The 17,438-nt window shown below is 43.0% G+C and overlaps 1 protein-coding gene across 2 annotated transcripts in view; it reads left to right on the top strand.

The window, feature by feature from the left end:
- The window catches only part of scgn (secretagogin, EF-hand calcium binding protein), an 86,055-nt gene extending 72,415 nt beyond the window's left edge, over positions 1 to 13,640 (top strand). For both annotated transcript variants that reach the window (XM_059945800.1, XM_059945799.1), the window contains exons 10-11: positions 7,342 to 7,410; positions 12,102 to 13,640. In XM_059945800.1, coding sequence (XP_059801783.1) covers positions 7,342 to 7,410; positions 12,102 to 12,230 — 198 coding nt within the window. In that variant the 3' untranslated portion in view covers positions 12,231 to 13,640. The remainder of the gene's footprint in view (positions 1 to 7,341; positions 7,411 to 12,101) is intronic.
- The last annotated feature ends 3,798 nt before the right edge of the window (positions 13,641 to 17,438 follow it).

The following is a 17,438-nucleotide window of genomic DNA, read 5'->3' as shown; positions in this document are numbered from 1 at the left end:
GTTCACTGTGTAAGATCTACCCTGGTACTCCTCAGTGCCCTACTGTTCACTGTGTAAGATCTACCCTGGTACTCCTCAGTGCCCTACTGTTCACTGTGTAAGATCTACCCAGCTACTCCTCAGTGCCCTACTGTTCACTGTGTAAGATCTACCCTGGTACTCCTCAGTGCCCTACTGTTCACTGTGTAAGATCTACCCAGCTACTCCTCAGTGCCCTACTGTTCACTGTGTAAGATCTATCCTGGTACTCCTCAGTGCCCTACTGTTCACTGTGTAAGATCTACCCAGCTACTCCTCAGTGCCCTACTGTTCACTGTGTAAGATCTACCCAGCTACTCCTCAGTGCCCTACTGTTCACTGTGTAAGATCTACCCTGGTACTCCTCAGTGCCCTACTGTTCACTGTGTAAGATCTACCCAGCTACTCCTCAGTGCCCTACTGTTCACTGTGTAAGATCTACCCAGCTACTCCTCAGTGCCCTACTGTTCACTGTGTAAGATCTACCCAGCTACTCCTCAGTGCCCTACTGTTCACTGTGTAAGATCTATCCTGTTACTCCTCAGTGCCCTACTGTTCACTGTGTAAGATCTACCCAGCTACTCCTTAGTGCCCTACTGTTCACTGTGTAAGATCTACCCAGCTACTCCTTAGTGCCCTACTGTTCACTGTGTAAGATCTATCCTGGTACTCCTCAGTGCCCTACTGTTCACTGTGTAAGATCTACCCAGCTACTCCTCAGTGCCCTACTGTTCACTGTGTAAGATCTATCCTGGTACTCCTCAGTGCCCTACTGTTCACTGTGTAAGATCTACCCAGCTACTCCTCAGTGCCCTACTGTTCACTGTGTAAGATCTACCCTGGTACTCCTCAGTGCCCTACTGTTCACTGTGTAAGATCTACCCTGGTACTCCTCAGTGCCCTACTGTTCACTGTGTAAGATCTATCCTGGTACTCCTCAGTGCCCTACTGTTCACTGTGTAAGATCTACCCAGCTACTCCTCAGTGCCCTACTGTTCACTGTGTAAGATCTACCCTGGTACTCCTCAGTGCCCTACTGTTCACTGTGTAAGATCTATCCTGTTACTCCTCAGTGCCCTACTGTTCACTGTGTAAGATCTATCCTGGTACTCCTCAGTGCCCTACTGTTCACTGTGTAAGATCTACCCTGGTACTCCTCAGTGCCCTACTGTTCACTGTGTAAGATCTACCCTGGTACTCCTCAGTGCCCTACTGTTCACTGTGTAAGATCTACCCTGGTACTCCTCAGTGCCCTACTGTTCACTGTGTAAGATCTACCCTGGTACTCCTCAGTGCCCTACTGTTCACTGTGTAAGATCTATCCTGGTACTCCTCAGTGCCCTACTGTTCACTGTGTAAGATCTACCCAGCTACTCCTCAGTGCCCTACTGTTCACTGTGTAAGATCTACCCTGGTACTCCTCAGTGCCCTACTGTTCACTGTGTAAGATCTATCCTGTTACTCCTCAGTGCCCTACTGTTCACTGTGTAAGATCTATCCTGGTACTCCTCAGTGCCCTACTGTTCACTGTGTAAGATCTACCCTGGTACTCCTCAGTGCCCTACTGTTCACTGTGTAAGATCTACCCTGGTACTCCTCAGTGCCCTACTGTTCACTGTGTAAGATCTACCCTGGTACTCCTCAGTGCCCTACTGTTCACTGTGTAAGATCTACCCAGCTACTCCTCAGTGCCCTACTGTTCACTGTGTAAGATCTACCCAGCTACTCCTCAGTGCCCTACTGTTCACTGTGTAAGATCTACCCAGCTACTCCTCAGTGCCCTACTGTTCACTGTGTAAGATCTATCCTGTTACTCCTCAGTGCCCTACTGTTCACTGTGTAAGATCTACCCAGCTACTCCTCAGTGCCCTACTGTTCACTGTGTAAGATCTACCCTGGTACTCCTCAGTGCCCTACTGTTCACTGTGTAAGATCTATCCTGGTACTCCTCAGTGCCCTACTGTTCACTGTGTAAGATCTACCCAGCTACTCCTCAGTGCCCTACTGTTCACTGTGTAAGATCTACCCTGGTACTCCTCAGTGCCCTACTGTTCACTGTGTAAGATCTACCCAGCTACTCCTCAGTGCCCTACTGTTCACTGTGTAAGATCTACCCTGGTACTCCTCAGTGCCCTACTGTTCACTGTGTAAGATCTATCCTGGTACTCCTCAGTGCCCTACTGTTCACTGTGTAAGATCTACCCAGCTACTCCTCAGTGCCCTACTGTTCACTGTGTAAGATCTACCCAGCTACTCCTCAGTGCCCTACTGTTCACTGTGTCTGATGGCCTGGTGGAAGAAGCTGTCCCAGAACCTGTTGGTCCTGGCTTTTATGCTGCAGTACTGTTTCCTGGATGGGAGCAGCTGGAATAAATTGTGCGTGAGGTGACTTTGTTCCCCAATGATCCTACAGGCCCTTTTAACACACTTAGAAACATAGAAAACCTACAGCACAATACAGGCCCTTCGGCCCACAAAGCTGTGCCAGACATGTCCTTACCTTAGAACTACCTAGGCTTACCCATAGCCCTCTATTTTTTTAAGCTCAATGGATCTATCCTGGAGTCTCTTAACAGACCGTATCATTTCCACCTCCACCACCATTCCACGCACTATTCACTCTCTGCGTAAAAAACTTACCCCTGACATCTCCTCTGTACCTACATCCAAGTACCTTAAAACTATGCCCTCTCATGCTAGACATTTCAGCCCTGAGAAAAAGCCTCTGACTATCCACATGATCAATGCCTCTCATTATCTCGTTCATGTCTATTAGGTCACCTCTCATCCTCCGTTGCTCCAAGGAGAAAAGGCCGAGTTCACTCAACCTATTCTCATAAGGCATGCTCCCCAATCCAGGCAACATCCTTGTAAATCTCCTCTGCACCCTTTTCTATGGCTTCCACGTCCTTTCTGTAGTGAGGCAACCAGAACTGAGCATAGAACTCCAAGTGGGGTCTGACCAGGGTCCTATATAGCTGCAACATTACCTCTCGACTCTTAAACTCAATCCCACGGTGGATGAAGGCACCATATGCCTTCTTAACCACAGAGTCAACCTGCATAACAGCTTTGAGTGTCCTGTAGATTCAGACCCTAAGATCCCTCTGATCCTCCACACTGCCAAGACTCTTACCATTAATGCTATATTCTGCCATCATATTTGACCTACCAAAATGAACCACTTCACGCTTATCTTGGATGAACTCCATCTGCTACTTCTCAGTCCAGTTTTGCATCCTATCAATATCAATATCCTGCTGTAACCTCTGATAGCCCTCCATACTATCCACAACACGCCCAACATTTGTGTCATTGACAAATTTACGAACCCATCTGTCCACTGCCTCATCCAGGTTATTTATAAAACTCATGAAGTGTAGGGGTCCCAAAACAGATCCCTGAGTCACACCACTGGTCATTGACCTCTATGCAGAATATGACCCATCTACAACCCCTCTTTGCCTTCTGTGGGAAGCCAGTTCTGGATCCACAAAGCAATGTCCCCTTGGATCCCATATCTCCTTACTTTCTCAATAAGCCTTGCATGTGGTACCTTATCAAATGCCTTACTGAAATCCATATACACGACATCTACGGCTCGACCTTCATCAATTGTTTAGTCACATCCTCAAAAAATTCAATCAGGCTTGTAAGGCCATGCTGACTATTCCTAGTCTTATTATGCCTCTCCAAATGTTCATAAATCCTGCCTATCAGGATCTTCTCCATCAACTTACCAACCACAGAAGTCAGACTCACTGGCCTATAATTTCTTAGGCTATCCCTACTCCCTTTCTTGAACAAGGGAACAGCATCCACAACCCTCCCATCCTCCAAAACCTCTCCAGTCCTCATTGATGATGCAAAGATCATTGCCAGAGGCTCAGCAATCTCCTCCCTCGATTCCCACAGTAGCCTGGGGTACATCCCGTCCGGTTCTGTTGACTTATCCAACTTGATGTTTTTCAAAAGCTCCAGCATATCCTTCTCCTTAATAGCTACATTCTCAAGCCTTTCAGTCCACTGCAAGTCATCCCTATAATCACCAAGATTCTTTTTCGTAGTGAATACTGAAGCGAAGTATTCATTAGGTATCTCCGCTATTTCCTCTGGTTCAATACACACTTTTCCACTGTCACACTTGATTGGTCTTATTCTCTCACATCTTATCCTCTTGCTCTTCACATACTTGTCGAATACCTTGGGGTTTTCCTTAATCTTGTTCGCCAAGACCTTCTCATGGCCCCTTCTGGATCTCCTAATTTCAATCTTAAGCTCCTTCCTGCTAGCCTAATAATCTTCTAGATCTCTATCATTACATAGTTTTTGAATCCCTTGTAAGCTCTTCTTTTCTTCTTGACTAGATTTACAACAGCCTTTGTACACCACAGTTCCTGTACCCTACCATCCTTTCCCTGTCACATTGGAACTTACCTATACAGAACCCCACGCAAATATCCCCTGAACATTTGCCACATTTCTTCTGTATGTTTCCCTGAGAACATTTGGTTCCAATTTATGCTTCCAAGTTCTTACCTGATAGCCTCACGTTTCCCCTTAATCCAATTAAATGTTTCCCTAACTTGTCTGTTCCTATCCCTCTCCAATGCTGTGGTAAAGGAGATAGAATTGTGATCACTATCTCCAAAATGCTCTCCCACTGAGAGACCTGACACCTGACCAGGTTTATTTCCCAATACCAGATCCTCTTGTAGGCTTATCTGCATATTATGTCAAGAAACTTTCCTGAACACACCTAACGAACTCTACCCCTTCTAAACCCCTCATTCTAGGGAAATGCCAAACAATATTTGGGAAATTAAAATCTCCCACCACAACAATCCTGTTGTTATTATACACTTTTACAGAATCTGTCTCCCTATCTGCTCCTTGAAGTCCCTGTTACTATTGGGTGGTCTATAAAAAACACCAAGTAGAGTTATTGACACCTTCCTATTCCTAACTTCCACCCACAGTGACTCCATAGACAACCCCTCCACAACTTCCTCCTTTTCTTCAGCCGTGACACAATCCCTGATCAACAGCGCCATGCCCCCACCTTTTTTGCCTCCCTGCCTGTCCTTTCTGAGACATCTAAAGCCTGGCACTTGAAGTAGCCATTCCTGCCCCTGCACCATCCAAGTCTCAGCAATGGCCACAACATCATAGCTCCAAGTATTGATCCACGCCCTTTGTTCATAATACTCCTCACATTAAAATAGACACATCTCAAACCATCGTCTAAGTGTGTCCCTTCTCTATTACCTGCCTATCCTCCCTTTCGCACTATCTCCAAGCTTTCTCTATTTGTGAAACAACTTCCCTTTCCTCCGTCACTTCAGTGCGGTTCCCACCATTTGTCCTTGTAAATGTCCTGAATCATGGGAAGTTCACAACCATAGATGCGCTGGGTTGTCCCCACCACTCTCTGCAGGATACTGCAATTAAGGGAGGTACGGTTCCCACACCAGGCAGTGATGCAGCCAGTCAGGATGCTCTCAATTGTGCCCCTGTAGAAAGTTCTTAGGGTTTGGGGGGCCATACCAAACTTCCTCAACCGTCTGAGGTGAAAGAGGCACTGATGTGCCTTTTTCACCACACAGCTGGAGTGTACAGACCCGTGAGGTCCTCAGTGATGTGGATGCCAAAGAACTTAAAGCTGCTTACTCTCTCAACCCCAGATCCATTGATGTCAATAGGGATTAGCCTGTCTCCATTCCTTCTGTAATCCACAACCAGCTCATTTGTTTTTGTGGTATTACAGGAAAGATACTAACATTGATAGGGTTTGTCTGGCTGGCAGAAGGTAAAGTGGGAATAAAAGGGGCCTCTTTTTAATTTGCTGCCGTTGACTAGTTGTGATCTACAGGGATCAGTGTTAGGACCACTTCATTTCATGTTATATGTCAATGGTTTTGACAGTGGTATTGATGGCCTTGTGGCTAAGTTTGTGGCTGATACTAAGATAAGTGGAGGGGCAGGTAGTGTTGAGGAAGCAGAAGATTACCAGGATCTAGACAGTTTAGCAGAATTGCAAAGAAGTGGCAGATGGAATATAACGTAAGGAAACGTAGGTTCATGCACTTGGATAGAAGGAATAAAAATGTAGGATTCTCTGAGGGTTAATTTTCAGGTTGAATCAACAATGAGGAAGGCAAATGCAATGCTAGCATTCATTTCAAGAGGACTAGAATATGAAAGTAAGGATGAAATGCTAAGGCTTTTAAAGGCATTGGTTAGACGACGTGGATTATTGTGAGCAATTTTAGGTTCCCTATCCAAGAAAGGATGTGCTGGCATTGGAGAGATTCCAGAGGAGGTTCATAAGAAAGATCCTGGGATTGACAGGGTTAACTTAAGAGTGTTTGGTGGCTCTGGGCCTGTACTCAATGGAGTTCAGAAGAATATCGGGGATGGGGGTGGGGGAGATCTCACAAACTCATTGGATATTTAAGGGCCTAGATAGAGTGGACAAGGAGAGGATGTTTCCTACAGTGGAGGGGCCTAGGATTAAAGGGTGCATCCTCAAAATAGGACATCCTTTTCAAACCAAGATGAGGAAGAATTTCCTCAGCCAGAATGTGAACCTGTGGGTTTCACTGTCACAGACGGCTATGGAAGCCAAGTCATTGAGTATACTTAGAGCAGAGTTTGATAGGTTCTTGATTAGTAAGGGCATTGAAGGTTATGGGAAGAAGAAAAGAGAATGGGGTTGACAGGGATAATAAATCAGCCACGATTGAATGTACACAAATGAACTTAACTTTGACCCTAGCTTTCTCCAGCCATCAGTATTGTCCTGGAACACTGCTACAACTCATCCAAAAGATCACAGGGTAATATATATTTTGGCTATTGGTTAGCAGCAAAAGTGCATCTGTTGCCAAGAATGAACTTAAGTCATCAATCCAATCATGGGACTTCATATAATTGATGGTTCCATCTCATTGTTGAGAGAATACCTGTATAGACTGGTAGATGGAGAACCACATTTCCACAGAATTTTTCTTACAAGGTTAGTTGAACACAGATATACTGTTTGCCCATAAATCTGGCTGCTGTTAAGCAATGATGCAGTGTGACTAATAGCCAGAGCTTGAGAATAAGTGTGTGTCGCAATTTTTAACACATGGCCTGACAAATAGTGGGAAGGGACTGTGAGAACAGGGGCACAGCATTCTGTTGGGTAACTGATTCATCCTGTATCGGGAAGGGAGGAGATGCGAGCAAATAAACTGGCATCTGAACTGATTGCTGTAAAAACATCAGTGGCGAGTTATCACCAAATATTTTCTGATTCCAACGGTATTTCTTTTGCAGAGTAAAACAGGAGCTCTGGAGGGTCCCGAGGTGGATGGGTTTGTTAAAGATATGATGGAATTGGTAAAGGTGAGTTTACACAATGTCTTAATTTAGAAAATGATTATATAGCTACGTACAGTACAGCAATCAGAATTTTAGCTATATTTATGCTTCCACTACCATTGAGATGGTTGCCAAGATAGAGCGCAGCTGTTAGCGCGACACTATTATAGCTCCAGAGTTCAGAGGTCAATTCAGATGTCGTATGTACGTTTTCCCCATGGACGCATAGGTTTCTTCTGGGTGCTCCAGTCTCCTCCCATTGTTGAGATGTCCCGGTTAATAGATAAGTTGGTGATTGTAAATTGCCCTGTGATTAGGCTGGTGTTAGATGGGTGGGTTGCTGGGTGGTGCAGCTCATTGTGCCGGAAGGGTCTGTCCCAAGCTGTATCTCTTGTAAACACTGCCAGGTAAGAGTGTGCCAAGTTTCCTGTCAGGACAGGTCCAGCTGGAGGCATTTGAAGTTATGCATATATGATTTAGGAACAGGAGGGGACTACTTGTCAAGAATCTGTTTACCTCTGCCTGAAAAACATTCTAGAGTCACAGAGTTTATAGAGTCATTAGGTCATCCATAACTGAATTTGGTGCTTCAGCCCACCACATTCATACCAGCCTGTACCTGCCCATTTGCCTCATTACTTCTAAGTCTTGCCTGTTTAGGTGCCTTTCTAAGCATTTCCTAAGTGTAGTGATTCCACACTTCCTCTGGCAACAAGCTCCAGATATCACTCTCTCATCCCCTCAGATCCCACTTCCTCTCACCTTAAACCTTGATACCCCTCCTATGGGAAACAGATTCTGGTCATCTCGGCCTCCTATAATGTTAAATATCTCTAACAATTCACTCCTCAGACTCTTTCACTTCAGCCTAACCAATCTCTTCCCCATAATCAAAGTTCTCCAGTCCTGCTGAATCTCCTCTGCACTTTCTCCAGAATAAACAGATCCATACTAGTCTGGCAATCAGAACTGAACACAAGTCTTGTAACTTTTAAATGTTCTGCTCTAACCTATGACTACAGAAAGCTATTTCAAATGAAACATACAAATTGCAGGAAAAAAAATCAAGTCAGGCAGTATCTATGCAAGGGAATGAACAGTTGATGTTTTGGGTTGGATCTCAGCCTGAAACATAGATCTTGTCTGACTTGCTGAGTTCTTCTAGCATCTTGTGTGTGTTGCTCGAGATTCTCAGCAGCCTGCAGATCATCACTCAGAAAATGAAATGCATGTATTGGAGACGATGCACAAAAATTGGTTAACTAGATGGGTAGCTTCTCATTAAGAAGAGGTTGCAGGCTAACCAAGAGAACCTTAAATTAACAAAATAGCTTGAGGTGAAAGTAGAAAGGGCATCCTGTGGTGGAGTCCAAATGTGAATTGTACAGTACATTAAATCATCTCGAACTAGTTCAAAAGAGAATCAAGAGAAAAGTTCCTACCAAAATTGTGATGAATGTGGAGTTTGATACTAGTTGAGACAAGTAAAAAATGATGCATTTGGGGAAGAGCAGCTTGCAAAACATGTACAGTAGATGTGCTATTAGATCTTGATGAAGAGAACTGGGTAGATGCTTATGGCGCTTGCCAAAACTGGTTGATGGCCATTTCTGTATACGTCCAATGTAAAATTCAAATTTGGCATTCATTTTGTATTCTGACTGCTTCATTTAACCACCCAGATACCGTAAACAACATAATGCCCATGTCCATTATTAAGATTGTTATTGTGAATGATAAAGTGATGCAACAAAATCTCAGCTTGCACTGGTATATGGTACGATCTGCAATCAAAGTTTTTCACTGTACCCCGGTACGCATGACAATAAGGTGCCAATGCCAAGTAGAGGAATTCCAATATACTGCTGAGTTTACAGACAAGTGACAAAGCAACAAAGTCCATGAGTACTGAAATTCTCTCCCTAAGCTTCTCTATCTTGCTTCCTCTCTTTACAATATTTATTTAAATCCTCATTTTTATTATCACCAGATGGAGCACCAATGCTAAATTTGTTTTCTGGTATTGAAATTGCAACATAAAAGCAAGTTGTTGACAGCTGGTGCATTATATCTAATATTACTGAAGAGGATTGGCCGCCAACTCCCTTTAGGACAATGACCTATAAGTCAGAAAACTACAGCACAGAAACAGGCCCTTTGGCTCATTCAGCCAATGCTAAATTTAAATGGCTTACTCCCATCGGCCTACACTGGGATCATAGATCTTCCATATCCCTACCATCCATGTACCTATCCAAACTTCTCTTAAACATTGAAATCAAGGTCACATGTACCACTTGCACTGGCAGCTCATTCCACACTTCTGAGTGAAGAGTTTTCCCCTCATATTCCCCTTTAAATTTTCACCTTTCATTCTTAGCCCATGCCCTCTGGTTGTAGTTCCACGCAACCTCACTGGAAAAAGCCTGCTTGCATTTACCTTATTTGTACTCTGATAATTTTGTATACCTCCATCAAACCTCCCCTCAAACTTCTACATTCCAAGGAATAAAGTCCTAACATATTCAATCATTCCTTATAACTCAGGTTATTCAGTTCCAGCAGCAGCCTTGTAAATTTTCTCTACACTCTTTCAACCTTACTTACATCATTCTTGTAAGCAGGTGTATCCAGAGACTCAGGTCACGTGACAGACACACTGCCACCTGGCTGGTCGGAGGACACACCACATGCCAATCAACATTTGGTCCCTCCCAACTAATCAATGCACACCTAAGTTATTGGTCACCTTAATTGGCTTATCTCGCCCAGCCCAATGCTATAAAAGGTGAGACATGTGCCTGGCTTGCTCTCTCTTACAGACCACCCCATTGAAGGTAAGTGCATTGACTTATGTTTGGGAAAGTTTATCGTTTGTCCTGGTAAGGGAGCCGCAGCTATCCAAGGTCAAGGGGGATAGCTGTTGTAGTGCTTTTCCCTTGTTCTTTGTATGTGTAACTGTACCCTGTCCCCACACCGTTTTCTGTGTATTGTACAGCCGACCTGACCTTCCCCACATGTGTTAACCCTAAATGTTTTTTTGTTAGAATATTATAGTTGCTTGTGTTGACCTGACTTCCCCTTGTAAATAAATTCCTTATTATTAAAACTGTGTGTGTCCAGGCCTCTACTGTTGAGACTCAAAGAACCAGTTATTTTCCATCACAACAGCAGGTGACCAAAACTGCACACAATACTCCAAATTTGGCCTCATCCAAATTTCATACAATTTCAACTTAACATCCCATCTCCTATACTCAGTACTTTGATTTATGAAGGCCAAGGAGCCAAAAGCTTTTGTTAAGACTCCACCTACCCATGACACCACTTTCAATGAATTAAGTGGTGTGTCCAGATCCCTTTGTTTTACTGCACTCCTCTGTGCCCTATCTTTTACTGTGTAAGATCTACCCTGGTACTCCTCAGTGCCCTACCGTTCACTGGTTCCCTGGTTGGTCCTACTGAAGTGCAACACCTCAAACTTGTCTGCATCTGCCAATTTTCAGCCCATTTTTCAAGCTGGTCCAGATCCTGCTGCAAGCCATGATAGTTTTCCTCGCTGTCCACTAACTCTCAGTCTTTGCAAATTTGCTGACCTTGTGAACTACATCGTCAGATCATTGATATAGATGGCAAACAAGGGACCCAGCACCGATCCCTGCAGCACTCCACTAGTCACACAGTCCTCCAGTCAACCATTTTCTACCACAAAGCCAATGTCTAATCCAACTTACTATGTCATCTTGAATGCTGAGCAAGTGAACCTTCTTGTCCAACCTCCCATGTGTGACCTTGTCAGATATCTTGCTAAAGTCCATGTAGGCAATATCCACTGCTTTGCCTTCATCAACTTTCCTGGCAACTTCAAGTTATACAATCAACAGATCTGCTATGGATGGTATCTGGCTATCTATTGATCAGGACTTGGGTAAACAATTCCCCTCAAGTCTGCTTGGGCAGATTCAACAATGCTTGTAAACGCAGTTGATGCAATGAACCAGATTCAGCAGATGATGAACTCTCATGTGAATTGCTAGTATTAATAGGCTTCCTGTCTCAGCGAACCGTGGGAATAGGTACCTCCCCATGGTCTGATTGCCAGGGCAGTGCCTTGTCAGCTGCATCTTTAAATGAGAGTGTGTCTTTACAAGTACAGAGCATTCCTCATGTAGCTCTCCTCCAAACATGTCCAGACGGAGAATTCTCTTTGTGAAATCACACTATTATCAATAATGGTGCTGGCAAGCAAACATAAAATTGTATCACTTGAAATAGAACTTCAGAAAAACATGACAGCCAGCAACAAAATAAACAGTTGGAAGTTCTGTAGAAATGGCCTTCAAACTATTCACTAAACCTAGCTATGAATGCATACCGAGGGTAACTTGCTTTTTTTGAAGGTGTTATTGTGAAATTTCTCTATTGTTTTAACAGTATGAACGTCATCCATACCTCCACAATTACCGCAGTCTCTTTTAGGAGAAACCTTTTGCAAGCTGAGGCTATTGTGTGTCAAAAGGGTAGATGTACTTACAAACTAATGGTGCCCGCTGCTGACTGAGAATTTGTCACTCTATTCTGCTGCTTTATGACCAACCATTTACACTAATGCACTCCATAATGGCCTGTGAAAAGTGATCCTGTTGTATCTGGATGAGTGCAAATATATGACAGCAAGTAATATCTTGTTTTTTTTTCCCTCTCATTTTCTTCAGTCTAATATCACTGGAGTTGATCTCGACAAGTTCCGTGAAATTCTGTTACGCCACTGCGATGTAAACCAGGATGGAAAAATCCAGAAGTCTGAGCTTGCCCTATGCCTTGGACTGAAAATTAACCAATAAATCAACCATGCAATGAGTTATTCAACACTGCTATCACACATTAATCTTCTCTCTCATACATTTAATAATACACTTGCATCTGTAAACATAATAAGCCTCTGTTGATCACCAGAGTGGTCTTTGTTTGGAAAGGAAGTGAATCTAATATATCCATTCAATCAAACACTAGAATTGAAAAAATAAAATGCTTTTGAATTTGCATGCCAAGGTACGGTGTTTTCATTATTACTGACATTAATATAATGCACTGTCCATACACAGCACATGAAATGCATAGCAGCATCAACACTTGCCTGATGTGAGTAACAATTCCTGGTATTCTGCTTCAAAAGAAAAACAGAACTAGATGGAATTATTACAAATATTTTAAGAAAAAGATATCAGATGCAACTATTAGCAGCATTATCCCACTGTGCCTTTCAGGACATAATCCTGTTGCTACAAAAGCAATATGCATCCAGTAATAAATATTTAAGACTCATTTGATGAGCTACCAATAAAGCCTGTATTTGTAGTCAGTTGGCACACTTCTGTTATCTGTTTAATTCCCACTTACTGAGCATCACAAAGTAATTAATTTCAGATATAATATTTGCTTTTTTCCAAGTATTAAGTGACTATTCTGTGCTTTGCATGTTACACTGCTGTATCTGTTTTGAATGCCAGCCACAGCTATAGGCTGTGAAGTCTGCAGCCCTGGGTATTGGTTAAGTTGTGGTTGTCAGATTAAACTGATATGAAATAATATTTTGGTTGATACTTGTCATCCTTCTTTGTTCTGAGAGACAATTTTTGTTCATTTGTTTTTGTCTGACTCTTGGAATCAAGCGAAGTTTATTTTCATATGCATAAGTTCAGTGAAATACAGGTACAAAGAAAAAATATATCATACATTAGAGCATTGGGCCATTGTTTTTGAATCAGGTCTCCAATTTGGACATTTTCCCTTTCTTTCCCACAGCTCTCCAAATGTTTTATCCAATACACCTCTGAAAGTTGCTATTGAATGTATTTCCCTTCCTTTAGAACACTGTGCATCCTTGATCATAATAAATAAAACTAAACTTTATCTTCCTGTTGAGTTAACTAATCACAGTCTGGTTATCACTGAATTCCTGATGTATTCACCATATTTAATTGTCTGTAACAATGCATTTTTCATTGAGATTTTACTCTGATAACACCAAATTCCCTGAGTACATGCCACAGATATTTGATTCGTTAGTACAATATTCAAAGCCATGATGGTGAACGCAAATTGCTGGAAGTTATATTAGCTGTTTCCATTGTTATTGACTCTTTGAATGAGGTCTCTGAGATCCCTGTTTTTGTTTTCTATAGTTCTGCAAAAATTTTATCCAAAACACTTTGGAAATTATTATTAAATCTGCTTCACTGACTTACTTTGAACACTGTGCATTCCATTGTTTATACCATCTTTCAAAGGATTTGATCTATAATCCTACAACATATATAAAATAGTTTTCACTGTAGAATTAGCACAGAACTCCGTTAGGAACCTGCATACAAAGATATTTTCATTGTTTTAAAAGGTTTAGGAAATCCCAAAATAAAATTACCTCACTGCTTCCAGTTAGCAAACTTTAACATAAACTTAGTTGCTCAACAAACAAGAACTATCACACATATCTGTGAACATGAGCAAGTCTGCAGATGCTGGCAAAAGCAACACACACAAAATGCAGGAACTCAGCAGGTTAGGCAGTATCCTTGGAAACAAAAGCAGTTGATGTTTCGGTCTGAGACCCTTCTTCAGGACTGAGAAGGAAGGGGGAAGATGAAGGAAGCCAGCTAGAATTGATGGGTGAGGCTAGCTGGGCAGGAAAGGGCTGGTGAAGAAGGCATCTGATAGGAGAAAGAAAAGCAGGAGGGGAGCCAGTGGAGGTGATAGGAAGGTAAGAAGAGTTAATTCGAAAGCTGTGGAGAAACTGGCTTTAATTCTGCAGTTTAAAATAAAACTGTTAATGGGTAAAATAAATGAGGATTTTCAGTCCATTACATGATGAATTAAAAAGACTTGAAACGTAATCCAAATTACAAAGTAGGAAAATACAGCAACTGATTTATAAGTAGCTCCTGTATATGTAGCTGGTATTTTTAGATACATGTTGACCATAACACCAACAGGAATGCTTTGCTCGGGTTCATCAATTGCCATGGATTCCTTGACACAATCTCATACAGCGAATAGAACCATGCTCAATAATTTTATCTGAATGACAACACTGCTCTGAGATAGCGACTTTAATTTTATGCTCCAGTTCCTGAAATGGAAGTTGAATGTAGAGTATGGCACAAGAACCAGCCTTTCTGACCAGTGTTTGGTGATCTAAATAAATGAATAAACAAATGTCCAATTACAGTACTAATCCCTTCTTCCTACATAATGTTCCTATCCTTCAATTTCCTGCACATTCGTGTGCCTAAGAGCCTCTTGAAGAGTTCTTTCATATTTGCCTTGCCAACAATCCAGCTAACACATTCCTGTATCCCACAACTCTGTAAAAAAAGTACCCCGCACATTCCCTTTGAACTTACCCCTTCTGACATTAAATTCCCTTCCTCTGGTATTACACATTTCAACCCTGGGTAAAAGATCATGGCTGTCTATGCCTCTCACAATCTAGTACATCTCCATCAAATCTGCCCTCAGCCTTCACCACTCCACAGAAAACAACCCAAGTTTAGATAGATAGATACTTTATTGATCCCAAAGGAAAATGCAGTGTCACAGTAGCATTACAAGTGCACGAATATACAAATATTAGAAGAGAAGTAAGAAAGAATTAAAAAAAACAAGTTAACGCAAACAGTCCAACAGGAGGTTGTCATCATTTCCCTGGCTACAGGTTGACTCATTATAGAGCCTAATGGCCAAGGGTAAAAATGACCTTATAGAAGGCTCTTTGGGGCAGCACAGTTGTCTTAGTGTATTACTAAAAGTGCTCCTTTGTTTGGCCAAGGTGGCATGCAGAGGGTGAGAAACATTGTCCAGCATTGCCAGGATTTTCCATAGGGTCCTTTGTTCCATCACAGCCTCCAGTATGTTCAGTTTGCCCAACTTCTCCTTACAGCACATGCCCTCTAATACAAGCAGTGTCCTGGTAAACCTCTTCTGCACTCCTCCCCAGAGCCTTGACATCATTTCCACAATGGCATTACCAATATTCAGATGCAGCCTAACTAGATTTTATAAAGTTGTACTATAACTTCCCCACTCCTGGCCTCCCAGACGACCACATCTGCACCAGGTGTGTCGAGCTGCAGCTCCTTAGAGACCATGTTAGGGAACTGGAGATGCAGCTCGATGACCTTCGCCTGGTCAGGGAGAGTGAGAAGGTGATAGAGAGTAGCTATAGGCAGGTAGTCACCGCGGGACCACAGGAGACCAAGAAGTGCGTAACAGTCAGGAGAGGGAAGGGCAAGAAGCAGGTACAAGAGAGTACCTCAGTGGCTGTCCCCCTTAACAATAAGTACTCCTGTATGAGTACTGTTGGGGGGACAGTCTACCTGGGGGAAGCAACAGTGGCCATGCCTCTGGCACAGGGTCTGACCCTGTGGCTCAGAAGGGTAGGGAAGGGAAGAGGATGGCAGCAGTGATAGGAGACTATAGTTAGGGGGTCAGACAGGTGATTCTGTGGACGCAGGAAAGAGACTCGGATAGTAGCTTGCCTCCCAGGTGCCAGGGTCTGAGATGTTTCTGATTGTGTCCACGATAACTTGAAGTAGGAAGGGGAACAGCCAGAGGTTGTGGTACATATTGGTACCCAAGACATAGGTAGGAAAAGGGAGGAGGTTCTGCAAATAGCCTACAGGGAATTAGAAAAGAAGTTGAGAAGCAGGACCTCAAAGGTAGTAATCTTGGGATTACTGCCTATACCACGTGACAGTGAGTAAGGAATTGACTGAGGTGGAGGATAAAACGTGGTTGAGGGATTGGAGCAGGGGGCAGGGATTCAGATTTCTAGATTACTGAGACCTCTTCTGGGGCAGGTGTGATCTGTACAAAAAGGACAGGTTGCACCGAATCCAAGGGGGACCAATATCCTGGTGGGGACGTTTGCTAAGGCTGTTGGGGAGTGTTTAAACTAGAATTGCTGGGGGGTGGGAACCAAACTGAAGTGACGGAGGAAATGGAGGTTGGCTTACAAATAGAAAATGTTTGGAGACAGTGCAAAAGGGAGGATAGGCAGGTGATAGAGAAGGTACGCGCTCAGTCCAATGGTTTGAGATGTCTATTTTAATGCGAGGAGTATTATGTATAAAGTGGATGAACTTAGAGCGTGAATCAGCACTTGGAGGTATGATGTTGTGGCCATTACAGAGATTTGGATGGTGCAGGGGCAGGAATGGTTACTTCAAGTGCCAGGCTTTAGATGTTTCAGGAAAGATAGGGAGCGAGGCAAAAGAGGTGGGGCATGGCACTGTTGATCAGAGATAATGTCAAGGCTACAGAAAAGGAGGAAATCATGGAGGGGTTGTCTACGGAGTCTCTGTGGGTGAAAGTTAGGAATAGGAAGGGGTCAATAACTCTACTGGGTGTTTTTTATGGACCACCCAATAGAAACAGGGACATCAAGGAGCAGATAGGGAGACAGATTCTGGAAAGGTGTAATAATAACATGGCTGTCGTGGTGGGAGATTTTAAATTCCCAAGTATTGATTGGCATCTCCCTAGAGTGAGCGGTTTAGATGGGGTGGAGTTTGTTAGGTGTGTTCAGGAAGGTTTCTTGACACATTATGTAGATAAGCCTACAAGAGGAGAGGCTGTACTTGATCTGGTATTGGGAAATGAACCTGGTCAGGTGTCAGGTCTCTCAGTGGGAGAGCATTTTGGAGATAGTGATCACAATTCTATCTCCTTTCCCATAGCATTGGAGAGGGATAGGAACAGACAAGTTAGGGAAACGTTTAATTGGAGTAAGAGGAAATATGATACTATCAGGCAGGAACTTGGAAGCATAAACTGGAAACACATGTTCTCAGGGAAACGTACGGAAAAATGTGCCAAATGTTCAGGGGATATTTGCATGGGGTTCTGCATTGGTACTTTCCAATGTGACAGGGAAAGGATGTTAGGGTAAATCTAGTCAAGAAGAAAAGAAGATCTTATGAAAGGTTCAAAAAACTAGGCAATGATAGGAATCTAGAAGATTATAAGGCTAGCAGGAAGGAGCTTAAGAATTA

Source organism: Hypanus sabinus, chromosome 20, assembly GCF_030144855.1.
Source record: "Hypanus sabinus isolate sHypSab1 chromosome 20, sHypSab1.hap1, whole genome shotgun sequence".
Taxonomy (NCBI): Eukaryota; Metazoa; Chordata; class Chondrichthyes; order Myliobatiformes; family Dasyatidae; genus Hypanus; species Hypanus sabinus.
This window is presented reverse-complemented; position numbering and strand designations above follow the sequence as displayed.